A 25,006-nucleotide genomic window follows, 5' to 3' on the forward strand; every position below is an offset into this window, starting at 1 on the left:
GGTTTTTGTACTGAGCGGCAGATTGGCTGGGAGGCAAAGGGAGACTTCTACTGCTTGATGACATGTGCCTACTGGTGGGGACTGTAGGAACTGATGCCTGGGTTACTTTGCGGGGTTGAGGAGGGTGAAGAGATTCGATCAACGAAAAGCACTGGCGCCGCAATATACCATACACGGAGCGACTTTGCCGGAAGCGAGCTGCTGATCGAACAAACCGTCTGGATGGCGACCGCGTACCTGATTTCGTAGCTACTGGCCCGAGTCGGAGTATTAGGGTGGATTGCAGTATGTACTGCTCGCATCAAGCCTTGTGGCATGTTCGGTATCAACAGCGAAGATAGGTAAGAAGGGAGTGAGTGTCACATCACGGCCTAGATGTGAGAGTTACGAGCTCTTACGCGAATGGGGTCCGATGTTTAAGAAGGTGATGTTGGTGATTTGGCCGTTGAGCACGGGCGTGAGCGTGTAGTATGAGCAATTGAGTATGGGTAGATGAGGTTCTGCATATGATAGAGGTAATGATATGTCATTCGGGATTAGTCGTCGATTAGCAATACCGAATGCCCTCAAAGTGTACCGCAAGGATGAACGTATCACAGAACTGAACCTGGATAATAGACTTAAAGCAAATCGGGTAGAGGTAATAGGGCTTTGACCACTCCTCTTCCTCTGATCCATAAGACAGTTAGTCTACAACAAATAGAGCATGAAAAATCCTTCCTGCAAGCGACGCGCACCCTATACTATTGTCTCCTGTTGAAAAAGCAGCGCTCAGCGAAGCAGGTATTCGTTCTTATGACACATAAATTCCTCAGTTCCTTGCTGTGTCTGGCCAATGGTTGCGTCCGGGCTGCTTCTCCGATCGTGAGTGGCTTTTACTTTCTTGCATTAACGACCGGACATGGTGACAAAGCTCAAGGGTTGGGAGGTCAATTCCCGTCCGCATTGTTTGGGTGTAGAGCTTGTGGCCTTGTATATCTGACAAACAGCTATTGGAACAAGGCTCAGGCGGTAAGCCGGTCGACGATGGTGTTGCTTGAATCGAGAGACGTCCACCCCTGCTCCGAAACCGTATGGTTATAACGCTATGCTTTCCCATGAGGATCCGGCCCGCAACAAAGCAACCAGAGTGATCCTCCCACTCTCGCTACTTACACCGCCAGCGTGAAAGGCAATCTGTCCGTAATCGATCTACCAGTACCACCGATCTTATTTCATCGCTCCCAAATCCCAACCAATGCATCGAAATCCGCCTCCGACAGCTCTTCCGCAAATCGATGGTCGTTTGCCCGGATTCTGCCACGGATCGCAAAAGCGCGGTGCAGGGTCGATTTCGCACTCGAGTCGCCGGTCAGGGTCTGTATCCTGCTCCGTTGGAATATCAGTCGAGCGAGGTGAGGGTTGTAAGCCGGATTGCTGGCGTAGAGCAGCATGGCTTCATCAATGTGGCGTCTGTGAGGCAAGTTAGCAAAGTTTTTGAACGTGTCACGGTAAATCGTACGTTGCGCGCTCGTAGTTTTGGCTCCGTATGAAATGTATAGCCAGCTTGTAGTGCGTCTTGGCTATTCCAGCCGATGAATAACTGTCGGGAATGGCGCCTTGGAAGTATCGCAGGGCGTTCTTGTAGTGTTCTAAGCTCTCGTTGAAGTGGGCCTTGCCGAGGAAACTGGCTTGCTTGTTGGCGACGTTTCCAAGGGCGTATGAGCGCTCGCCTATGCTGCTGACAGTTAGCTACAAACACATCAAGCTCGATGTCGGATGTGAAAGGACTCGCCGTGAGTTCATTTGTCCCATTTGATCATGAGCACTTATGCTGTCCTTCAGAGCCGTCGAGAAGCACAGTTCCGCTTCGTACAAATACTGCGCGTACTTCGGGTCCTTCTCGTCTTGTGCGTTGAGGTAGAGATGCCAACCGAAACTGCAAATCGAGCGGAACGGTAACACGACGAGATTTCCCGAAGGTACGTCAAGACCCCATGGAGAAATAGGAACTGCATCAGGGGCTCTATCAAGAAGTCCGCTTTGCTTCAACTCCTCTCCTTGTACCGTCCAACGGAGTCCGAGCTGTTCCATCTGCCGATCAACGTACTGCGCTGCTTCATCAGGTTTTCCACGCTCAATAGCGATTGCGGCATGCACTCTGTAAATGCTGGCATGATGGGCCCGCGACTTCCCCCACATGAGTTCATGAACTCCAAGCGCTGCCTGTATCTTTACCTCGGCGTCATAGTATCTCGATCGTTCCATGTAGTACCTGCTGAATCTCAGTAAATTCCCAGATCACCATGACCCCTGGGATATGACATACCAAGATGCCTCAACCAGGAGCTGTGCAAATGTGATGGTGGCGCACACTTTTATCATGTGTTCGTTCAAATGGTAGAAGATGTGTTCCAGTCTGGCTATATGAGGGACAAGCTCATCACGTTGGCCCCAAACATTGACCCTGGCGTATTGTACATATCCCTGGAGAGGCGGCATTCGACCTTCAGAATGTCGTTTTTTCAAGTAGTTTTCGTAATCAGTGCCCGATGCAGTAGCCGTTGCGGATTCCTCCTGGTTCACTGTGCGGTCTGGAACAAATAGCATTTGTGGCCACAGTACGGTCAAGGTCTTCACGATTGCGTTGAAAAGTGGGGAGATGAGGCCGTTCGTGTGCGTATCGGCTAGCACACTCGTTTGTATCTCGGGCCTCATCGTAAGTCCCCTGTCTTCTTCATTTCGTTGAATAAGCGACGCCTCCACTAATTCAGCGCAAGCTTCGGTGTGAGCGGCCGCCGTCATCGGGAACTTGAACACAAGATCTTCGTCTTTGGCCGCAAACAGTTGTCTCAGGGGCTCGAAGAAAACTTGGTGAAGGTGTTTAGGGTCCAGAAAAGCCATGACTCGCAAGGTGCTTAAAGCCTCCCGCGAAAGGGTCTCCTTGTGAGTTGCGAGGAAAGGCGACATCTCCTCCGGCGCGTAATCCATTTCTCCTGGCTTGTAATTCATGCTTGGGAAGTCTCTGATGTAACCCAGGTTTAACAAGTCTTTGCCTTGACGGTCGTAATCTGTAAGTGACCTGGTGCACAATCAGACGTAAACATTATAGGAGTCTGTGGACCCACGAAACGTGAGAGATAGACAAGGACTGGAAAGCGACGGTCGTCCAATGAACACAAAGGTTCAGCGGGACTTGGATAAGCGGCAAGCGGCAAGGTATGTTGGACAAGGAGATTCGCACCTTGCGGGGTATGATATTCACGTTAGGGAGTCCTAATGCCGCTCTGTAGTAGGTTTACTACAGGTATTGTTAAAACCAGCTCTGTGTTGCGTGAGTGGGTTGTATTCGAATGGTGAGGAGTTGTACAATGAATGAGGAGAAGTAAATTGATAAAGACATACCTTCCAAAAACAAATCACATGCGTGCCTTGATTTGGTAACGCAAATCCTCCGTCCGCTATCTCGGACTCCACAAGCTTGGTTTTCTAATCCCAACAATCCGAGATCGACTACTTCAGCCGAAAGGTGTTGACGCTCTATTCGATACGTCTAACCGCTGGATAAACTGGTAACTAAGTTAAAGGCACTAGTATATATACGTGTAACCACAGGAGCAGGTTACTTGCCGCTTCATTTGATTGGCTACTTTCCGTGACATTGATTCGCCTGAAAGTCCTTTCTGCCAGAGACGCTGAGAACGGTTCGTCCGTGGGCGGCAAATACACCAGGGACTGGACCGCCGGGAGTCAGGATTTAGAGCGGTGAAGAGATTGAGGGACAATCTTTGCCGATCGGCAATTTGTCCTCTTGTACATGGAACAATAAGACATGATTTGGAGAGCTGGTTGCTGGTCAGTTGTCACTGTATGTAACCAAGATTTAGACTGAGGACCCCATGCCAGTCTGTCTTCCGGCTCTTGAATCATTCTCTAGAAATGAGGTCATATAGTTCCCACTGCCTAAGGTCTTCAGTAAGGCAAGATATCAAGATAGCAGTCAGCCAATCGAAAGTCCAAAGGTGAAAGTGTAAGATCAACGTGTAGAATGATCTCGCAGCTTAGCGTCACAGTGTACCAGTGCAGTGATATGCCACTGGAAAGAAGTCGTCTTCGGCCGATTCATTGCACGGCTGAAGATTTCGCAGCTGTTGCAATCGATCTGCAAAGGCGATCCTGTAAAGATCAACCAACAGCAAAGCTGTGGATCCGACGAGCAGGAAACATTGCGGAGGAACCAGGGACTGCATTGTCAGTCTCGTATTCCGAGCAGTTTTTTACTGTCGCTCCACTACGCACGATAGCCTGCACCCGGACGTCCCAAGGAGACTCTCATAACTGACATGAGATTGGTCGAATGACAATGTGACCTGCTGACTCCTGGTAGGCTCAAATAGTAAAACCCCGCAGTGAGCCCAGATGGATAGACAGCGAGTACAGACTTCGGAGAAAACTCCATGTTGTTATGTTGGAAGACTACCTTACTCTGTGTGTAGCGAAGCCGACTGTAACGTGGTCATGCAGGATAGACTCTCTTCACTTAACAATGGCAAGTTTGCTAAAGACGTAGTCAAGTGACCTGGCTCCGTTTGCCGCTGGACAATTACGCAGCTAACTTGCCCTTCTCCGGTCTTGCAAGTCATTCTGCATGAAAATGGCACTGTTTTCGTATTCGGCAACATTATGGCCCTTTACTCGTTTAGGTGTTTGATCAAGTGACCGCTCGTACTGATTCTTCAGATCGGCTGATCCCAGGCTTCAGTGTTGATAGCGTCTTTCTGCATTGTCGCTCACCTGATACATCGTCCATGATCGAGCGGAAGCTGAAGAGGGAAAGATACATCGAGACTTGATTTCCGGTCTTTTCGTAGTTTTAGGTAAAAGTGCACTCAACTCACGACTTTGATGCATTTGGGTTGTGTGCTGGTAAATGCAAGCCAATATGTTCCTCAGGGAGGTGCCAAAGTGATCGACCATTCTAGGTAGATACCTTCAAAGCTTTGGCAAGCTACAGCGAGTGGGGTTCTGAAGCGGGCATAGACGCCCGGGCCACACGGCCGGCTCCGAGGTGTTTGACTGATTCACCGACCAACCAAGTACTGGCCCCCCGAAGAACACAAGACGCAGCCCCTCTTTACGCCGCCCTTCCTCGGTATCACTCTCTTTTCCTTTTTTTTTTTTTTTTAAAAAGAGGGCATACCTATAGCACCGTCCTCCCCTCAAGGAGAAAGAGTCAACTTGCTCTCCGATCTATTGCTTCGACAGAGTTTCTCAGGCGCCAAGAAGAAATCAAAGCCATGCGCTAATGCAGAGGAATCAATCACTCCCTGCACCATCTATCCTCTCTTGAGAGACCAAGGATGCTTTACTGCATGATCTTGGGCCATCGATGTCCTCGGGTGCTGCTACTATGCCATCGCACCTCCACCAACCGAGTGTAGAAGTCTCTTCAATCTCCACCACCCCCTGGCACATCCTTCTGACAAAAATGAGGATGCATTGTCCCGCGAGAGTGCACCGACTACCTCCTCGCGTCTTTCAAATGTCACCACACGCTAATACTCCCGCTGAGGTCTGGAGCATGACACTCCAATATCTTCGAGAACACAAATCGCAGGAGGACTTGACGTATGTTTGGATAAATGTGCGTCATGTCTGGAAGTTACTCCGAGGCGAAATTGACGAAATCTTCATGGAAGAAGACATGGAGAAGACCTGGCTGTATGCAGACTGTGATGGGTATAATCAACGGATCGTCTTGTCAAACACAATATTTAATTTGATGAGAACGACAAGGGAAGAGCCATTTTCAAGAATGACTTCATCTTCCGCAATCCGTGTGAATCGCCTTTTCGAGGACTATATAGGAAGCTAGGCTATCAGGAAAGCGTTCGTTCTACGCTTAGCTTGTATTCGGCCCATTTGGGTGAGGAGAAGCCTGGGAGCTCTGGCTGGCGTCAATATCCTGAGGAGACATGAGCAAATCTTTGTCGTTCAGGTGAGAGCAGGACTGAATGACACCGCAATCCTAGCTCCAATGATCAACGTTGAGAGAGAGGAGTTCTCCTTTGGGTAGAAGGAAATGTTTACCAGGTTCTTTAGACAGCATTTGGCGGCTGCAAAAGCTGAAAGCTTGGTAGGCCGAACCATCGCAAGCCTTGGCTACGGCAGAGCTCGAGCTGACGTACCTCACTTACCATCGCGAAGTGAAGCTGGAACCGATATATGCAAAGATGGTAGAGCGTTCTTGGCACGGCCCAGAAAGCAGAGCTAGAGCCAGAGCCAGGCCAGAGCCAGAGCCAGAGCCAGAGCGTAAAATAGCAGTCTATCGCTCTTTGAGCCTTGCAGCGCACGTCAGAGACTGGAAAGATATCGTAGACAAAAAGACTGACTGCAATCGTCACCTGCCGAGAACCTCCTTCAGAAACGAGCCACGGACCGGATTGTTCCACCCGGATGACGACGGCGTGCTCATTCGAGATGACCCCGTGGGCTGTATTTCATTCAACACTTACATCCGATCAAGTACTAGTACACCCGGGCCTCCATCCGACGGTAGAGGCAGAACAGACATCGTCGAAAAGACGATCGTCTGAAGCGTGCTCTCGTGGTCCCACGAAGCCCATCTGTGAAAGAGGGGTCTGCCCAGAAGGTGTGTTTTGACGAGGCGTGTGTTCCTACGAGCATCGTTACTGCAAGCTCGAGATAAGCCAAGGTGGAGGGACAATTTCCGAGGAATTGGTTGGGCCTCATCCGAAGTTGTCTCATAGTACTGTCGCTACTTTCTATGAATCGTATTTTTTAGCTTGAATAGTGGAGTTTTCAGCCCCTTGGTGACTCGGGCCGATGGGTAAATTACAAATTCATACCCCAAAACCTTGGATTCTTACAAATTCATACCCCTAATTACATTTTCATACCCCAATGGGGTATGAATCGGTAATTTGCCATTCCTTGGGGTATGAAAATGTAATTTACCATAGTGCGTTGAGGCTATAAAGATAGGGCCGAGGGGCGTTAGATCTTCGGGGGCTCTAAATCAACTCAGGGGTTACGAAATTAGCCCGGATAGGCCCCGGGAGCCCCGAACTGAAGACCTCTAGGGTTCGCTATGCAACTCGTCGAAACCTCGTTAAATCCCTAATTCACCCTAACCCGCGATAAAATTAGGGGTTGATTTCTAGAGGATCCTTAGGGCTCTCGGGGCTCTCAAGGCTTCTCTAGGGGCGTTAGACGCCGGGAACCCCGAGACGTTATTTCATAAATTACATTTTCATACCCCAAGGAATGGCAAATTAGAATATACCCCAGATTTGGTGGGGGTTGATTAATTGGGTTGAATTTGTAATTTGCCCAGGCGCGATATCCAACAGCGACGTCATCACGATCGCAATTGAGCCGGTAGTGTAGAGGAAAGAGAGAATTAATGATGCTCATCACTCACGGGAATGGTGCAGCGATGGCGGGGGGGCGATGGGCTTGATGGTGAGAGAGGTTGGCAGATACGCGGGCGAGGCTAAGGTTTTCAGAGCTGAGGACCGTCCAGATGGCATACGAGGATAAGGTTTTTTTAACAGCTATTATGTTAGGTTCAGAGATGAGCACTACATATGAGTACCTAGGAGAGGTCCCGTAAGCGCCGTGGGTTGGGCAGGCTAGCTGGACGGTATTCCAATATTGTATTCTACATGTGGAGAGACATCAGGTGTTGGCGGGACAAGTGCGTTGCGGTATGAGGGTCCGTGGAAAGAGATTGGATGACAGAAAGCATTTACGGTTCCAGAAGGAAACAGATTTTAGGCCTCATGTCCGAAAGAAGGGTTTCACAAATCGTCGTTACTATGTCACTAATGTCCATAAATTTTATCGTCCTTGGTTCCCTCCCTCCTAGTTCCTCAACGCCTTACTTTATCCCCGGTACGCCTGGAGTTTTGCCCATCAACAGCCCAGACTCCTCGCTACGTCACCTTCTTCCCCACCCATCCGTCTCGACCCTCCTGATACTTCCAATAACCTCTACCCCTTCCAATTCCTGTCTTCTCCTGCCTCCATCTCTCGCTTTTCCCCTATCCGCAAGCTCGATTTCTATCCTCCTGCTCTCCCGGCTTCGACTCCTAGGCGCATCATGACTCTGTTGCCCTTGCTGGTTGACCATGCGGTATTGATCCCTTCCTCGTGCATGTTCGTCGACGATGTGATATTCAGGCCTTTGAGTTGGATGCTGGACGATCAAATCTTGGATTTCAGGCTTCTCAATAGGGTAACCATTCGCTTGGAGTTGCGGCAGATTCGACAGCGAGGATCGAATGGGTGAGTCATAGCGAGTGTTCACGATGCCTGGGATATCGCCATCGATATAACTATTGTTCGCAGGTATGTAGGTACGTTCGCCCAAGGGTGAAAGTCCATCTGATGACCCGAATCTTGGGTCCACGGACGCTTCTTCCGTCACTGAATCCATCGGCGGTAGAGGTGGAGGATTCGCATCCTGGTCACCGTATAGGTCGCTATTCCTATTTCCATATGAACTTCGCACCGCTCGTGGTAGATTCCTCAGTGTGACTACTGTGCTTCTTCTATCTGCATTGCCAGGCCAGTCGATTTTGAAAGTTGATTGGCCATTGTCCGGGTTTTGCTGCTTCGCGTCCTCCTGCTGGAGCAGCAGCCGTAACAATTGCTGCCGCTGTAGCTCGGATTCCGGCATCATAGCATCCGTCGATTCTGAGTGGTATCGATGCATCGCATCCCTCGCTCTTACAATATGGATCTTCCGGAAAGTGAGGAGGGCAATGGTAGTATATGTGAGGGTCGATATTGTAGAGAGAACGAGAGCGACTATAGATGAAGAAGTCCACTGTAGAGATTTTTCGTGTGTGGAGAGGCTGTAGAGAATATTGATGAGGCCAAGGACGGATGAGGATAGGCAAGGCACGAAAATAATATCGAGCTGGAATATCCAGGAGCGGCAAATAAGAGCGGTGACGAAAGAGAGGACGTAGCCGAGGACGAGGAGGACGATGGCAGTGATAGTGGCGGATTTTGAGCTGATAGTGAGGGAGGCATTTTGCTTGAAGGCGGAGGGGAATATGAGGAAGCTGGAGACGGTCAGCTTGGGTTCCAGATCTGGAGTTGAGCATAAAAACATACCCAATCATGATCAAGAGCGCCGATAAAGTAGCAGCTGCTCTCCAGTACCATAGCGTTTGGTCTTTCTCATTGTAAAGGTCTATCAATGTCCGCCGCGGCCTCCACTGAGGCAGTGATGGTTGTCCCATGCTGGGAGCTCCGCCGGATTTGAAGGCAGCGCGTGCCACGAGGAGGGAAGTCAACAAGAAGGGGAATGGATTGAAGAAAAAGAAGTCGCGCAAAGACACAGGTCGTTACGGCCAATCGCACACCATCAGCGAGCTTGAAGTGGTTGAACCGGCTCTATATGCGCACCAGTAAGCACTGTGGGGAAGCTTCCGCAATGCACGACTGAAGCCGTCTATACGGACCGATCAAAGGAAAGAAATTGAGAAAGCAAAATGACGGACGAGATGGAGAGTACGAGAAGGCCATTGCCTGATATTTCTCAGCAGTGTCGGCTGGCAGTGCTAGCAAGGTGTAAGCACCGTCTTTCCCTGGTGTGTAACTATGCTTATTGCGTAGCCAGCTGAGAACAGGGCGATGCGGGAAAGGCGATGGCGCGCGGAGACGGAGACCAATTGAAACGGCCGCTCCTACTGCAACCACCAGGACATTGATGAATCGAAGGAGCTGTCCCATACTTTATACGACAACCTACTCACATACAGTATCATCGTGCTGCTGTAATTGAGTGATAAGTTTACGTCGGACAGTCGTTAGATTGGTATACTCTAGAGGTAAGGGTTGCCTACTCGTACCAATGACCTCGGCACCATCGGAGGGAACCATCATGATTGACCCACATTAGTACAAACCATAAAAATATGTACCTATGGCTCTTCGCCTTTTACAAATTTCCAGATCCCAATAAACGGTCCAAAGGCACGTGCAGTACCGTGTGTCATGCATTTGCTGGGACATGAAACGGTCCATCGGATTCACGTAGGATTCCTGCATTCTACACAGCCTTGAAATTGAAGCAATCCTTTAATTACTTCCAGTATTTAAAATAAGCGCAATTTGACCTTGCATATTTGCATGCATTGCTATGATTGATGACGGATCAGGTACTAGCATTAGTGAGAGGAGCTCAGTAATGGGGTATGCGCTGCAAGAGTATTAATAATATTAATGCCAGCGTTCTAGCGCCTGGGGTCCTAAAATGCAGAATGACAGCGTAATCCACTCAAGGCGCCGCCAAAGCGCCACCACGACATCACAATTTGCACAGGCCTCTCCAGGCCTCTCTCTCGGACTCTTCTACGCAACTTGCATGGCCTCAAGTGACGACTCCGATACACTGCCTGTCTCAGAAAGTTCGGCGAGCTGCTGCTTATAAACCTTCAAGATGTTGGAGGAACGACCGGTCGGACAAAAGGTAACCTCGAATCCACCACCAGAAGGGATGATGAAAGTAGACGTTTGGTCATCGAAAGCTATGCTTCAGGTTAGCTCGAGCAATTTGTAAGAGGTGAAGCTTGTTTAGAACACGTACCGTAGCTGTAAGCGTCCGGACAGACTGACTTCGCCGCTGTACTGTAGCTGCTTGGCTTGCAAACATTTGGACTATCGTAGCTGCCTGTGCAACAGTCTGCCGCTTGGCTATACTTCGCGCAGGCAGAAAAGCAAGGGTCGAAACCAGGCCTCTGGATGTTAGTGTCGGGGTACGAATAGACACCATCAAAGGGCACGGTGGGGATGTTCACTTGCAAATCCCAGGGACACCAGGATGCGACATCAGATACACTCACAGACTCATCGAGAGGGATAGGAAACGATGAGTTTGTGCCAGAGTTCGAATCCGACGTATCACCCTGAGCGGTGAGCAGGGCAGCTGTGCCAATGCAGATAGGGTTTGTCAAGTTAGGAGGTATTTTGGTCAGAGAAGAATTATCAGACTCAGGGTATAGCGATACGATCGCTAAAGGAAGGTTGTAGCCGTCGACGAGTGAAATATCGTAGAATGTCTGACCACTTGAGGTTGCGAGCGTAAATTCGGCCAGGGTCACCGGTGTTTCGCCCTACTACAGATGAGTATTTCCCACCCACTAATGATAAGAATCGGCGCATACGGTTGCCTTGCAACCGATAATACCACCGCAATCCCCAGTCCCGCATGCGCTACCACCACCGTTGTTTCCACCGGCATTGGCTGGTCCTGTCCCTTGAGAATTGAAGCTGCAATTCGTTCGGCCCCAAACCCGACCTTGCCAGTCTGCACCAACAGTGAGGTTCATCTGTTGCCCGGTTTGAAGCTCGAAGCCTCCAGATGACGGTGGAGTCCCAGCTTGAGTGACTATCCCGGGGTATATGGTCTCCGAACATAGACTCCGAACTACCAAAGGCACGGTCTCAGCTCGGCGACTGACGTAGGCTAGGGGCGGACGCTTCATGTGGTGAAGTGCGTTGGTGGTGTCGAGTAGAACCAAGAAGCGCAATATCCGTCGTAAAACGGGGAGTCGTGTCCCAGCAATTGAGCGCGACATCCGTACAGAGGGGTTGCGGAGGACGGCCATCCAGGGCTCTGGCCGATTAGATTTATGTCCAGGTGCTGGGCAAGGTACCAGTATAGTGCCGGAGATGGTGCAATGGCCACCCAAAGATACGGAGGGGAGGAAGCGCCAGCGCTCGTGATGGTATTGTAAGTATATCAGGCTGTCAAGTCACAAGTCGTTAAAGGAGAGATAAGACCAGCTCGGAGCTGAGAGATGGCCAGCACCGTAAAAAGGTAATCGCAAAGAAGGTGTTTTGGTAAGGATATCCAGCGCCGACTCGAGAAGAGATGATCCTGACTGGGGACGACCTGAGACTTGCCCTGCAAACCCTGCATCGTTCCTGGCAAAAGACATGGCGACTTAAGAGCGAGCAGGGCAAAAGCACGAGTAAAGGAGGAAGGAGCTGCTGCGAGATGAGTAAGGGAAATCTGATGCCTCGCGCCAAGACCAAGCATCTTGGCATTGGCATGTCGTCTTGAGAGCCTTTCGAATGCAAGTCCAAACAAGAAATGCACAGAACAACTTCTTCTGACAATGTAATTCCCAGGATCTTCATTTCAGCGATCATCGCCTGTCGCTCCATTGGAACGTCAATCGCTCAAAGAATCAATGAGCAGACACAGCAAACGGCTTCATAGATTGCGATGAAAGGTGACAAGTTTGACTTGTCTTACCGCAGGGTTTTCGAGGGTCATCGAGCGATGGGTCTCCTTACGTATGCGCCATTGGAGTCGAACAGAAGCATCGTCTCGTGCTTTGAACCATTCTCACAACATTTTCTCATAGTGATAGGCTCTGCTGATGGTATGATGACACCACGTGCTCTTGACTTTGTGCGTATGATTTTCAAAAGACATTTCAGGGTACTCGATCGCGTACGAGCATCTCGCAATTGAATGGGTAAAGAATGCTATTGATTAGGCGGTACATTAATTTTAAGGTGCCAACGGACCCCAACAGAGATGCTATAGATATGTACAACTTTGAATGCTCAGGTGCCTCGCGGCTAGCCCGGTGGTATCAATTCAAGAGCCGGGCTGGCAGATGACCTCCAATCAACGACTCCAGCATGCGCATAATAGCAGACTCCTTCGGCATACCAGCTACTTCAAGTCACTCATCGTCTAGCACCAATCCCCAACAAGCGATCAATCATCGTCACAGTGCGAAAGCGAGGGCCGCAGCGGCAAGAGCAACTCCTCCAAAAGATCCAGCAATGTGGTTGGCTCCTCCAGCGAAATGGGTTGGTGTGGGTGAACCGGTGGTCACGCCGCTTGTTGCATTCATCGCGACACTGCTGACGAGGAGGGATGGGCAAGGTGAGGTCGCCATGGGCGGTGCGCTGCGAGTGATCATTTTGTCTGGCGCAGCTGAAGGGCAGGAGGTGCCGCAAGGAGCCACGACGGTGGAGAGAGACTAGACACATGTTAACCTGTGCTCTGGGAATCCCAGGACAATGGAAGGGGCAGAGAAGCTTTATGTACCTGCGTGTTGGCGCTGACAGCCGCGAGCGCGAGAGCAGCGAGGTAGAGCTTCATGGTGCTTGTGGGTATGGTATAGAGCGGACGTCTGAGTGAGAGCAGTGATTGAAAGAGCGTTGAACTGACAGCGAGAATGAAAGATTGACTTGGTAGTATTCAGACTCTATGGAAGAGCAGGAGCATGAGCAGGAAGAATGAGAAGAGAAGGGGGAGAAAGGTAAGCCCCATGCAGGTCCAGGGAAAAAGCTAACGGTCTTGCAGATCGGAATGAAAAGCAGAAAACAAACCAAATGAGACCATCATTTTGACTTTTTCTTTCATGGACGCACAAATCTCAAACACGACTTCCCCTGCATACTGCACGCGGTCTTTGCCGCACGTATCTATGTACCAAGTGTTGTTGTACAATTGTTGTGGAAATTGATCGGCGCCAAAAGTTACTGCAAGCATCGTCGGGACCATGAATATCCCGACTGAAAGGGGCAAATGTGGCTTGAACCGTGCCGCTTGAAAAGGGAATGGTGATATCCGAATGTCCGGGGAAATGACGCTTTCTACTCTTTCAAGTTAGAACAAGGACGGCGCTCGAATGCATCTCACCCCATACAGTTTAGGGGCGCAAGAAGGCAAAGTTAGTTCATGTTCTTAGCCCTATCATTTTTCTCCTCATTCCAATGCGCTATTGTTTTTCATTTCCACCGCGCATTCTTGTTCGTTGTTGACCCTGCAGTCTGCAGCACCGACATTCCGTCTCATCATGTGCGCTTTACCCTTATGTTTACCCTTGTCTTTACTAGCTCGCTTCCAGCGCGAGCCTGCTTTCGTAGAAGCTAGCTCCGTCACCCAAGTCTTCTCTCATCTCTCCAATATCCCCTCCCCTCTTTCTTCTTACTCCACCTTCAACTCTCTTGTCTCTCCACAGCAAACAGCTTCATACCACCATTCTCTTTACATTCTTTCTCTTTCCCTAACACCAGCGCCCTCAATTGCTTATCAGAAGCTATGAAGACTACATTCGCCGTTGCAGCATTCGCGGCTCTCGCTGCTGCCAGCCCCGTTTCTCAAACGTGAGTCACCAAACGGGTGCCATTCTCCTCGAAGGACCGCTCTCTAATGCTCCTGCAGTGGCTCCTTCTTGAAGAAGATCCGGCAAACCGCCCCAGCGATCACTGACGCCGACATCCTCAACTATGCTCTTACCCTCGAGCATCTCGAAGACACTTTCTACCAAGAGGGTCTCAAGAACTTCACCGAATCCGACTTCGCAACGGCCGGCTTCGACTCGACTTTCTACGCCAACCTAAAGGAAGTCTCATCAGACGAAATGACCCACGTTGCCTTCTTGACCGCTGCTCTCGAAAAGGCTGGCGCAACCCCAGTGGCTGCCTGCACGTACAACTTTGGCGTCACTGATGTCAAAAGCTTCATCGCGACTGCATCCATCCTTGAGGGCGTGGGTGTCAGCGCCTACCTCGGTGCTGCAGCAGATATCATGAGTGCAGCCTACTTGACCGCAGCTGGCTCCATCTTGACCGTGGAGTCCCGTCATTCTTCTTACATCCGTGCTTCGCTCGGAGAGAGCCCGTTCCCATCTCCATTCGATGTGCCCTTGACTCTGGATGAGGTGTACACGCTTGCTGCTCCGTTCATCGTGTCTTGCCCATCAAGCAACCCAACTCTGCCAGTCAAGGCAAGTCATATTCAGAAGCACTGAGCTGCGAGGATGATAACTAATGCGATTTTCTCAGGCTTTCCCAATGCTTACTTCCTCGCCCAAGAATGGCAACATCACCGCTGGCTCCGAGATCACCCTCTTGACCCCTGGCTCCGTTGTCACCGCTGCCGACGGATCCTCGCAAATCTATGGTGCTTTTATCACAGTTACTGGCCCAGTCTTTGCTCCGTAAGTCTTTCCGCTATCCCGGACATTCTTTTCAGAGATTTAATTCATCTCACAGCGCAACCGCCGTCGATGGAGGTTTCACCCTCACCGTCCCGACCGCACCGAACGGCACCGCACCCATATCTGGCCAGACTTACGTTGTCCTGACCGGCTGCAATACCACCGTCACTGATGACACCGTCGCTGCCGGTCCTGCTGCCTTTGAGGTTGGTCCTTTGTAAAACTCGACTAGTGATCAGTGTGGCCTGAGCAGGGGATCCGGAGAGTAGTGTGGAGTGGTGTGGAGAGATGGATAATTTGCCTGATCTAATCCAAAAAGGATGCCGTTCCATTGTACATATTGCGGTATCACACAGGTTGAGATGAGAGGGAACGTACTATGCATAGCTGATTAATTAATTATAATCACTGAAACCGCTCTCATGGCTCCGCAACGCATACACACTCCAGACCACATGCTATCGCGAACACCAACGTCCATCACTACTCTCTCCTCCCTGACCTAATTCCCTAGCTCACATCTGGCAGTAGTGCGCCTCGGTTGCTTCGCCCTGCTCCCCCTTTTCCATCATGTCCTCTGACTTTGACCCCTGCGTCCAATGTCCCGACGCCCGACTCTGATCAAGGCTAAGGTACATCAAAAAAAACACACTTTGGCGCCATGGAAGACGGCTGCAGATTCGCGCTAGTGCCCCAGGGAATTACATTGTGATTTCAAATTCGAGCCAAAGGAGACGCAAGAAATTCGCTACCCCATCCGTCAGCGTTGCCCCACGGCCATGGGAACTCTCCTGATGGGTTGTAGAGTAGGTATTGACCCCCCCTCCGTGAACACTTTTCCCATTCAGCGGCTCCGAGAGTGGTCGCCCGTCTTGAGCACAGCGCCGGGGCACTCAGGGGAGCCGATCTCACTTAGGGTACTTGGGCGTCTCTGCGATCAGAACGTCAGATCTCGCCGCTGATGTGTGTCTTTGCCGGATGTGGAAGGTGCAGGCAGGCGCAGAGTCTCAAGAGCAGGCCTGCCCGTAACTGCAGTTTATGCGTCTCTTTGGTACGGTCGAGCGTTCGTTGAGCAGGGACGGGTCTCCTGTCTCATGGCGTCGAAATGCATATGTGCTCTGATCGGACCGAACGTTAGATTATTTCAAACTATGTATCTTTTGAATCGGCTCAGGGTCCTGGGATTGTTTCCGCTATGCTTGGTGGTGTGTTCGAGCTTGCCGTTCTACTCTCTTTCCATTCCCCTCATAGAACATGTACCTATCATAGAACATATACCCACCGGACCTCTTCATTGCTTCGGGTTCCCGCATCAAGACAAACAGTCAAGAACCCCGCTCTTCCTCCTCGAGCAAGCATCGTACACGCACTCAATCAACCATTCTCAATCTTTCCCACCCAACAACACCCTCTCCCACTTTCCCCCTCCACTCAAGTCCTCAAGCCACGGACTCCCCGTGCACCATCCGCGACTCCCCCAACGCCCGAGCCTACCCCTGATACCGCTCACCCGAACCCCAGCAAAATCGACCCGCCCACCCCACAGCCACCCATGCTCCCACTACCCAACCCACACAGGCCGACCGGACCCATCTCACGAACCGAGCCATTCTCTTCCCTTCCTCCAAACGACACCAACCCCAATCCCATCCAGATCCAATGCCAAACCGACGAAGACGAAGAGTCCCCCGTCGGCCGCGTGTGAATCAAGTCGAGTACTAGACCACCCAGGCCGTAAACCCGGCCAGCACCATCCCTCCCCCGAGCGACACCCCATCCAACGCGACCAATATCCCGCCTCGAAACTCGACGCAACAGCTTCCAAATCGACCTGCCGCGAAGACAGACCCCTTCCCAATCAATCAATCGACGTGTCGATCCCATAAACCAGACCGTCGCCAAAGCCACCGCCCGCCACGCACACGTGCAAGGACGGCCCCCCCTTCGATCCTCGCGCCGTAGACGCAGGCACCCGGGCACGGCATCCGTCAATATCGACTGGTGCGCACACGGGCTCCACGGGCTCTATTCCCGTCCATACTTTACGACGACGAAATCGGTTCCGGGGTCGGACGGGCATATTTCGCGGCCGTGTGAGAGATCCGTCCGCGATGGGCGACCGGGGTCGTACAGTACGGACCTTTTGGTACGGGGGGGGGATACGACCGTGCGGTCGACGGCACTCAATGGCCATAGGACCCCGATTTGCTCTGACCGATTATGAAAATCCGTGGGCGTGTGCCTGGGTCGCGGAGTTGGGGATTCGATCACCCACCCGACGGACGGGGTTTGGGGGAGACAAACAAACAAACAAATTAAACCATGCCGGTGACGACTCTTACGTCAAACGTGCCCGTGACTGGATTTTTTCCTGGCTCCCGGCGGTGAGTTGGGGGATGGGCGTAGATTTGCGCAGCGTGCTCGGTCGTCCGGAGCGGATGGTCGAGATGGGACAAAGGTCGCAGGTGGAGGCGCTGGGTCGGTCGGTCGGTCGGTCGGTTCGAGACGCGGCCGTTTGTTCGAGAATGGGATGGGTGGTCCGTGGGCTGCGGAGGTTTATGGGGTTGGTCATGTGACTCCCGGGGGAAGGGGTTCCGGTGGACTACCTACTTTGCGGAGGTGAGAGGGCAAGAAGATGAAGGGAGGTGAGGATGGAGACTGCGGGGGCACCGGGGTAGGTGGTCAGATGGTCACGGCGGGGGTGTTGACGACACTCGGGGGTAAATGCATCAAACGACTGCTGGTACTGCCGGTACGAAGGAAGGGAAATGAAACTCATATCAGATGAAAGGCAAAAGCCTTGCTGATAATGTAAACAATTCATGCTTGCTAGAAGAATCTCGCCTGCCGAGTCTACCGACCCGCGTTTGTAGCATCATCGAGGTTTGGGGAATATACAAACATTGCTTCAACCTCCTTTTCCAAATCCTGTAGCTCCAGAATGCTCCTAATGACTTTATGTGGCGCAGCTAATGTTCCGACCTTTCTCCATTTGTAGCCGTGGCCATGTTCTCGTTGTGCGCGTGACCAAATCTCTCACCTGAAGCGAGCGGTGCAGCGGCCCATGACTTCACCTTGGCAGACGAGCTCGGCGTTGAATTCCGAGCCGTCGAGGGCGAGGAGGATGTCAAAGTAGACACCTGCAGTGTGTCGTTAGCGTCGGTGCCTACAGCCGAGAAGGAGAGCAACTAGTTTTGGGGACGACTTACGGTAGAAGGTTCCCTGTGGGGTGTCCATGCGCTCGAAATCTTTCTCGAGATTCTTGCGCGAGAGGTCTGATGTCAGGGTCACAACTTCCTTGATGCCTGCCAAAAAGTTAAACCATGCGTCCAGCGAGAGCAAACCAGGGGGGGAAGGCTCACGAGGATCCTTGGTGTATTCCGGACAAACGTCCTCATCGCACGCATACAAAATATCCTCGTACATCAAGGTCGCCCCGGGCGCCACTTGTCTGAAGAAGCTGACCTTCACTGGCTCTCCGATCTTGACCCTCTGTCCCTTCTGCACGAAGATCTGCCGCGTATACTTGCATCGATCTTTGCCGTCCAAACTTGGTACACGGTATTGTTCAGGGTGATGGCCCTCTTTGAAAGGTTGCAGGGTGGCCATGAGATAGTGGCGGCGAGCTACACGGGAAGTGATGACGCGCTCGGTGATACCGGCTGTGACGGCGCCTTTGACGATAGCAGCGACTGAGTCCATAGGGCGGACGACCTTGGCTTGGAATTGTGGGGGTACGTGGAGTTTGATTTGTTGGAAGAGGTATTCGGAAGCACCGAAGCCGCCGACGACAAGGACGTTCTAAAGGAGACAGATTTAGTACAGATTTGGCAACGAGGGGTGTACAGAGAGAGCTTACTTGGAGTATTCTGTTCTGGGCTTGAATCGCGATGATTTGGTTGCGGACCAACTCCAATATGCGGTTGACAACGGGCTCAAAACATTGCAGGATCTCCTCGTTTGTAAATGTCATGTAGCCTTCTTCGATACCGGCTTCTGGGAATTCGGCTTCGATTCCAACATCAACAGCCCATTTTTGACCATTGTTGCGGAAGTCTGCTTTTATTCTGTTTTCAAAGTCCATAATACACTTCGCGTAGACCTTGCCGGCAGTCTTCGATCCGTCTGGCAACTTCATCTTACGAATTTTTGCTCGGAGGATGTTGCTGAAGTTTCGGTTTAGTGCTGTTGATCCGCACGAGTCTCCAGACCCAGCTGTACATTCTGCGACTGTAAAAGGCGTCTCTTCCTCTACCTCGTAAGCGATCAAGTCCACGGTGCCTCCTCCGCAATCAACGATGAGGACAGCATCTCTTATCTTCAGGTTAAGAAGGCCAGTCTTTGAACAGAACATCGCAGCCGCCTCCGGTTCTGTAATCAGAGTGAGCCTATTGTCGTTCTCATCCCGCAGGAAGCCAGCTTGTATGGCAGCAGCACGAGTCGCAGCCTTGCCGGCATCGTTCCAGATAGCAGGGACAGTAAGGAAATATCGGATGTTGCGTTCTTCTCTGTTGAACACTTCGCCCAGGGTCTTTTGTAGTTGGTTTCGCATGGCCTGCCGTAATTTAAAGAGATAATCTGCCGCAACATCGATCTCTGACTTTCCGGGGGGAAGAGGTGGGAGGTTGATGGGATCGATGTAGGTATTCCCGGAAAGCATAAGCTGTAGCTTGAACCATTCCACCTTTTGCACACCTGGTTTTGGGTATCCAGTAGGAGCAAGCGCATCAGCTATATCTGGGCCCCAGCCAACGACTTTTTGGTATTGATCATAGTACAGCACCGTCGGTATCTGCATCTGTCAGCGCGGAATGGAGCTGACTGTTCGGCGTTGAATCATACCTTTTGTTTGGTCTGATTGCCCGCACCAGGCCATTCTGTGATGATGTCTTCTTTCGCCTCTGTATTAGTCGCAAACGCAAACGCGACGCCGGAAAAGGTGGTGCCCTAAAAAGAGTCAGATGAGAGCGGAGGGCCAACTCAAGGCTGGAATGCGTACAAAATCGATGCCAACGATGAGTTGCGCCTTGCTTCTTCCCGCACCTTCGACCTCGACCGCTTGTCCTCGACCGCCATACTGGCCCAGAGTAGGTTGAGGCGCACCCATGCCCTGGCCTTGACCGTACCCACCTCCATATCCTGGTGGTTGCGGAGTGCCTCCTAAGGCTGGATGGCCCTGCGGGTACGCCCCTGTATTGATGGGAGGTGGATGATGGGCGACCTGCTGTTGAGGAGGCATAGGACTTTGCGCTCTGGGAGCGTTGGGATTGTATGTATAACTCGGAGGGCGGCCAAGCCCGGTCTGGGCGGGATTCATGGGGAGACTGGCGGTTGAAGAAGTGCTGCCTGGGGGTGTATGAGCAACCAGGCCGTTAGTGGCTGTGGGAGCAAGGGTGGTTGTGCTCGGCTGTTGAGGGAGAGAAACGTTTCCGGTTCTAGAAGTTGTGCGCTTGGAACCAAAGCCGCCAAAATTTTTGAATCGTGAATTCATCAAGTCCATACAATGAAGAAAAAGAAAAAGAAGAAGAAGAAGAATGATGTGAGAGTGATGTGAGGCAATTGGAGAGCAGGTTGCAAACAAATAGAAGGCACAGTCAGATCTTTGGGGGGGGGTAAGGTAGTTCAAGTAGTTGGTACCTTTTTAGTGCAAAGAAGGCTGAAGTGGGATGAGATTTGGGGCTGTTCTTTAGAGCGAAGGAGAAGAGCGGGAGCAAGATGATTAAAATGCACAAAATCTAAGGTATCTTAGTTGACGGCTCACTAGCGCCATACCCAGGCCGCTAGGTTGTAGGCGGTGCTTCCTGGAACGTGGAACGTGGAACGCTGTTACTCTAATAGCAACCCCCAGTAGGCGGAGCTGTTGGAACTTGGCATCGGGATCGCGTTAGCATCTGCCTTGCTATGACTGCGAGACAGGATTGGAAGCTCTCATTATTATCATCGTTGTGTTGGAGATCTTCACGACGGAATCCTGTAAAGAGTTCTAGCCTTCAATCCTACACTGTACTCCGCAGGTGTCTTGTTGACATTACAGTGTGGGGGATAAGGCAGGCATCAAGTCATGATTACATTTCATCTTCATCACCTTTTAACTGATATCCTCTATTGTCAGATCAGCCGCTGAATTGATTTGATCAACGACATTTCACCGAGGAATTGGAAAGACTTCTCCTTTGATGTGCCATATCTGGTGTTGATGCTTGCGCCAAGTGAATGAATTCTATAAACGAATTGAGACAAGTGCGCGTACCATAATGCCATGCTCGAGACAACGCCGCTGCATTGACAGACCTTTTGATCCTGGCAGATTGATATTTCTTCGATTCTTGGATACCTAGGCTGTGTCTACAAATGAATCGGCCATGGCAGGACTGCAGCCACCAGTGGTATCTACATACCGATACTCACCTCTCAAAGATAAAGCTAGGCTTATCAGACTTTGAATTCTACTGCCTAGGATAGATCAGCACAATTTACGAAGAGTCATCAGCACTTTTGGGTTGACAGAGGGAAACGAGTCGGTATACGAAGCTCTCTCTTACACAGGGAGATCAACGAGATGATGCCATCTACTAGCCGTACCTGGGGGTACCGAAGAAGAAATGTCATGGTCATGGGAAACAATAATGCCTAACTCTTTCCAAGAAATGTTTACAGTCCCAAGGTAAGTTTCTGCAAGACCAATGGCCTTCAATTTCTTTACATTTCTTTACAATGCTGATATCTCAACAACGAATCAAGTCCGGAAGAGACGTAGCCTGCGTTGGAAACCTCGAGAAGTGAGTGGCGGCCTACTACTCTACTCCTGTTAACGATTTACCGCTTTGCTGACACCACGGCTCAAACCCTCCAGTAAATTCGTATCGAAACAATGTCACACTAAACGAGCTGAATGAGCAATAGTATCTACAGTGGGTCTCCATATTGAAGACGTTGTATGTACTTGATGACTAAATCAATCCAGGCCTGGAAGTTCTTGCTTTCATTCCCCTGTCCCAGCACGCGGCATGACTTAAAAGTAAGTCACGCCCTTGGGTACCTTACTCGTACAGTGACTAAGCCCTACGGTAGTGCGGCTTCAACGATTCATGTGCTTACTTGGCTGATTCTCTACACCGAGGTGATCTTCATTTCTCCAAGTAAAACCGGGTGACCAATTGGACGATTTCCTTTATATCTTTAACCATGCCCTTGCTGCTGCGAGAGACTCGGCCCCCTTGTCGCTGTCAATCGAAATTCCGAAGAGCCATGTCATTGACATAGCACTCACATCAAAGCAGTCTCCGGAGTAAATAGCCCAAGCAGGACGACCCAGGAGCCTAGCATGCTCCGCGTGTAAGCAGCGTTAGATCAAGGTAAATGAGTGCACTTGGTCGGTTGACGCTTGCCATTGTCACTGGTGACTAACATGGCTGAAGTGCGATCTTGCCAGTCCAGCTTGCTCACAGTGCATGAAATCCAAATGGACCTACCCAGGCTACGCTTCTCCTAAGCTCGGATTCTGGGACGAAATCGTGGGCAATCAGTCAGCGACATGGACCCGCTACTACCCGTGCAGGCGGACCCGGTGCAGTCTCAGATGTGGCTCGACACCTGGCCCACTTCAACCAGCAGCAAGCTTTTCTCAACATACACGTTTCGGATTCTCCATCGACTCGCCTGGCATCATTCCTGATAGCGCATCTCAGTCCAGAAAGCTATGGTAGCTATAACTTGGAATCTCTAAGCGGCCACTTTGTCGTCCACATTCCCTCTCGAATCGGCCATAACGCAAGCTTGATCGAGTACAGTCGATCCGATAGGACTGATAAAGAGACGAATCGGGGGCTTCGGCAGCGCGCTCACGAACTACACACAGATCTGGATCCGTCTTCCCTCGAACATTTCTCGTTAGAGAGCCTGCAGCTGGAATGGTGTAGTTCGAACGCCGAGACATTAGCAAGGACATATGGCGTTATCGCTGCCACAAATTATGTGTGCATCCTTTCGGCAAATGTCATTCTCATAGATCGCCTTATTCAATGACGGGCGAGGTGCTCTTGCCTAACAAACAGCTTTCCACAGAAGAGTTTGCATTGAGAGACTTTTTGCGTGCCAGCTACGCGTAGTGGAAGGCACCTTCTCCGGCCTTTGGACACAGTAAACACGCAGACATGATGTGGAGTGCGTCTTTTGAGTCTGTCGTGGACTGGGCTGCCAAGACATTTACGAGCAGATCGCACTTTTCCCGCCATGCAGTCATCTTCAAGTAGGTCGTTGCCTAATATATCGAGACCCAACCCGCATCAGAAAGAGATCTAGCTGACCTCTATGTAGGATCATCCTCAAGATTCCATAACGTCGCGCCCCTGGGGGCGGATCCTCTTCCTGGCTCTGTCCAGGCCCAGCTGAACATCATAACGTGGACTATTCCAACGAGAAAGTTTCCATTTATTGTGGGACGCGGGTCACGACTTCGGGCAATATTAGAGAGCCCCTTTTACCTCCCTAGAAGAGGCATCACGCGATGGGGTCTCGAAATGCGGGAATCGTAAATAAATTGGGGATGCGAGTTAAAGTTAGGCTATGCGAAGCAGCCAGTCCGGTACGAGTAAGAGTAATTCTCATGCTACTCTACCGAGTACAGCCACAACTTTCACCGAACAGCTTCTTGTTCTTCATTCCATGTTCTCACCATCATGACCGGATACAAAATCTCCTTCCCTTTTAATGTCAAGGCTATTTCAGCCGCAATTTTTGAACACGAGTTCCTTCCCAGTGCTCTGATTAGAATATACAAAGGGCCAATGTAGCTGGTCAGTCTGTGCGGTTTATCCAATAGAGAGGCGAGTTACGCACGTGCTAACCAAGACTGACGCTTGAAACACTTTTGGGCGCTCGCTTCACCGGTCTGTTGCGGAGGACACTTCGTACTATCCCGCCGCTGATGATTTGCATATACTAGAAAGACGGATACTCATGGCCTAGGGAGCCCGTATACATATCCCTTCAGTATCAGAAAGCATCGCCAACCGGATGTCTCCACGCACCGTTGTTTTTCTCATCATCACCTCCTCATCCGGCTCTCCCACAAAATCGGCTAGAATGTAGAAGACCACACCTAAGGACAGATCCATAACAAAAGCCTCGGCAGCTCGAACAAAAGGATGAACTTCGATCACGAATGTAATAGGTTTGCTGACCTCTGGATGGTGGGACGGCTTGCATAACAAAACGGTGGGGCAAAGCTGAGCACATTCTTTGTCCAACGGCGCACGGATATTATAATAAGCACTAGGGCTCGCTCGTATGCTCCAATCCTAGCTCTCATTGGTAGGATTCGATAAGATTCGCTGGGGGGTCTCGTTGAATGAGTATATATCAACACAGATTCCTCAATATTGACTTCACATCAAAATTAAGCCACTGTCTCGTCTCCTTGAGAATTTTGTCGAAAACACCTCGTATATCATGTGCAACCTTTTTTATTTTAGTGCTATGCTTCTAGCAGTCACTGCAACCCCAGCTCATTCAGATTGAGACCCCCCTGTGGTTGACCTTGGATATGTCGTCCAGCGCGCGACTACTTTCAACGTAGGCTTCCTTTGCTCGGAGCTGCCAGTGATCTTTCTCCTGACAGATTTTGCGTTATGTAGCATACAAGTGGCGTCTACAATTTCTCAAATATCCGTTACGCTCAGCCACCCATTGGGGAGCTTCGCTTCCAAGCTGCTCGAAGCCCCGAGACAAATCGCACCATCCAGACCGGAGCAGACGGTCACATCTGTTATCAAGCAATCCCAAACTGGTTCAATTCAGTCCCGGCCATGACACCTCAGCTCTTGGGTGGGGAAGTTAACTCGACCTTCGTTCACGCGTCCGAGCATGCAGAACCCCTTTCATCTGCACACGTACCTCCTCCAATGCCTCAAGAATCCGAAGACTGCTTGTTCTTAGACGTCCATGTCCCCAAGAAACCCTTAAGTGACAGACATGACGGTGATGGTGCAGCGGTGATCGTTTGGATCCATGGCGGCGGA

General features: G+C 50.9%; 8 protein-coding genes across 8 annotated transcripts; 3 read left to right on the plus strand and 5 right to left on the minus strand.

Annotated features, from left to right (window-relative positions):
- Positions 1 to 1,214: 1,214 nt before the first annotated feature.
- Positions 1,215 to 4,622, minus strand: HO173_008878 (uncharacterized protein; the record flags this gene model as incomplete). The annotated part of the gene is made up of 5 exons (XM_037310774.1): positions 1,215 to 1,452; positions 1,502 to 1,717; positions 1,775 to 2,254; positions 2,309 to 3,061; positions 4,465 to 4,622. The coding sequence occupies 5 exons, from the start codon at positions 4,620 to 4,622 to the stop codon at positions 1,215 to 1,217; spliced, it is 1,845 nt and encodes a 614-aa protein (XP_037162338.1).
- Positions 4,623 to 7,942: 3,320 nt separating this feature from the next.
- On the minus strand, positions 7,943 to 9,254 carry HO173_008879 (uncharacterized protein; the record flags this gene model as incomplete). Its single annotated transcript, XM_037310775.1, has 2 exons — positions 7,943 to 9,074; positions 9,127 to 9,254. The coding sequence occupies 2 exons, from the start codon at positions 9,252 to 9,254 to the stop codon at positions 7,943 to 7,945; spliced, it is 1,260 nt and encodes a 419-aa protein (XP_037162339.1).
- Positions 9,255 to 10,368: 1,114 nt separating this feature from the next.
- HO173_008880 (uncharacterized protein) lies at positions 10,369 to 11,624 on the minus strand (the record flags this gene model as incomplete). The annotated part of the gene is made up of 3 exons (XM_037310776.1): positions 10,369 to 10,544; positions 10,604 to 11,129; positions 11,181 to 11,624. The coding sequence occupies 3 exons, from the start codon at positions 11,622 to 11,624 to the stop codon at positions 10,369 to 10,371; spliced, it is 1,146 nt and encodes a 381-aa protein (XP_037162340.1).
- A 1,137-nt stretch (positions 11,625 to 12,761) lies between these two features.
- Positions 12,762 to 13,141, minus strand: HO173_008881 (uncharacterized protein; the record flags this gene model as incomplete). The annotated part of the gene is made up of 2 exons (XM_037310777.1): positions 12,762 to 13,019; positions 13,088 to 13,141. The coding sequence occupies 2 exons, from the start codon at positions 13,139 to 13,141 to the stop codon at positions 12,762 to 12,764; spliced, it is 312 nt and encodes a 103-aa protein (XP_037162341.1).
- A 945-nt stretch (positions 13,142 to 14,086) lies between these two features.
- On the plus strand, positions 14,087 to 15,208 carry HO173_008882 (uncharacterized protein; the record flags this gene model as incomplete). Its single annotated transcript, XM_037310778.1, has 4 exons — positions 14,087 to 14,151; positions 14,210 to 14,774; positions 14,833 to 14,987; positions 15,043 to 15,208. 4 exons carry the CDS (start codon positions 14,087 to 14,089, stop codon positions 15,206 to 15,208), a joined length of 951 nt encoding a protein of 316 aa, XP_037162342.1.
- A 201-nt stretch (positions 15,209 to 15,409) lies between these two features.
- HO173_008883 (uncharacterized protein) lies at positions 15,410 to 16,692 on the plus strand (the record flags this gene model as incomplete). Its single annotated transcript, XM_037310779.1, has 2 exons — positions 15,410 to 15,462; positions 16,509 to 16,692. 2 exons carry the CDS (start codon positions 15,410 to 15,412, stop codon positions 16,690 to 16,692), a joined length of 237 nt encoding a protein of 78 aa, XP_037162343.1.
- Positions 16,693 to 18,023: 1,331 nt separating this feature from the next.
- Positions 18,024 to 20,487, minus strand: HO173_008884 (uncharacterized protein; the record flags this gene model as incomplete). The annotated part of the gene is made up of 5 exons (XM_037310780.1): positions 18,024 to 18,127; positions 18,197 to 18,788; positions 18,847 to 19,779; positions 19,830 to 19,934; positions 19,987 to 20,487. The coding sequence occupies 5 exons, from the start codon at positions 20,485 to 20,487 to the stop codon at positions 18,024 to 18,026; spliced, it is 2,235 nt and encodes a 744-aa protein (XP_037162344.1).
- Positions 20,488 to 21,634: 1,147 nt separating this feature from the next.
- On the plus strand, positions 21,635 to 23,012 carry HO173_008885 (uncharacterized protein; the record flags this gene model as incomplete). The annotated part of the gene is made up of 2 exons (XM_037310781.1): positions 21,635 to 21,651; positions 22,481 to 23,012. The coding sequence occupies 2 exons, from the start codon at positions 21,635 to 21,637 to the stop codon at positions 23,010 to 23,012; spliced, it is 549 nt and encodes a 182-aa protein (XP_037162345.1).
- Between the last annotated feature and the right edge of the window lie 1,994 nt (positions 23,013 to 25,006).

Source organism: Letharia columbiana (genome assembly GCF_014066305.1).
Source record: "Letharia columbiana isolate WasteWater2 chromosome Unknown Sc0000035_s1, whole genome shotgun sequence".
Classification (NCBI taxonomy): domain Eukaryota; kingdom Fungi; phylum Ascomycota; class Lecanoromycetes; order Lecanorales; family Parmeliaceae; genus Letharia; species Letharia columbiana.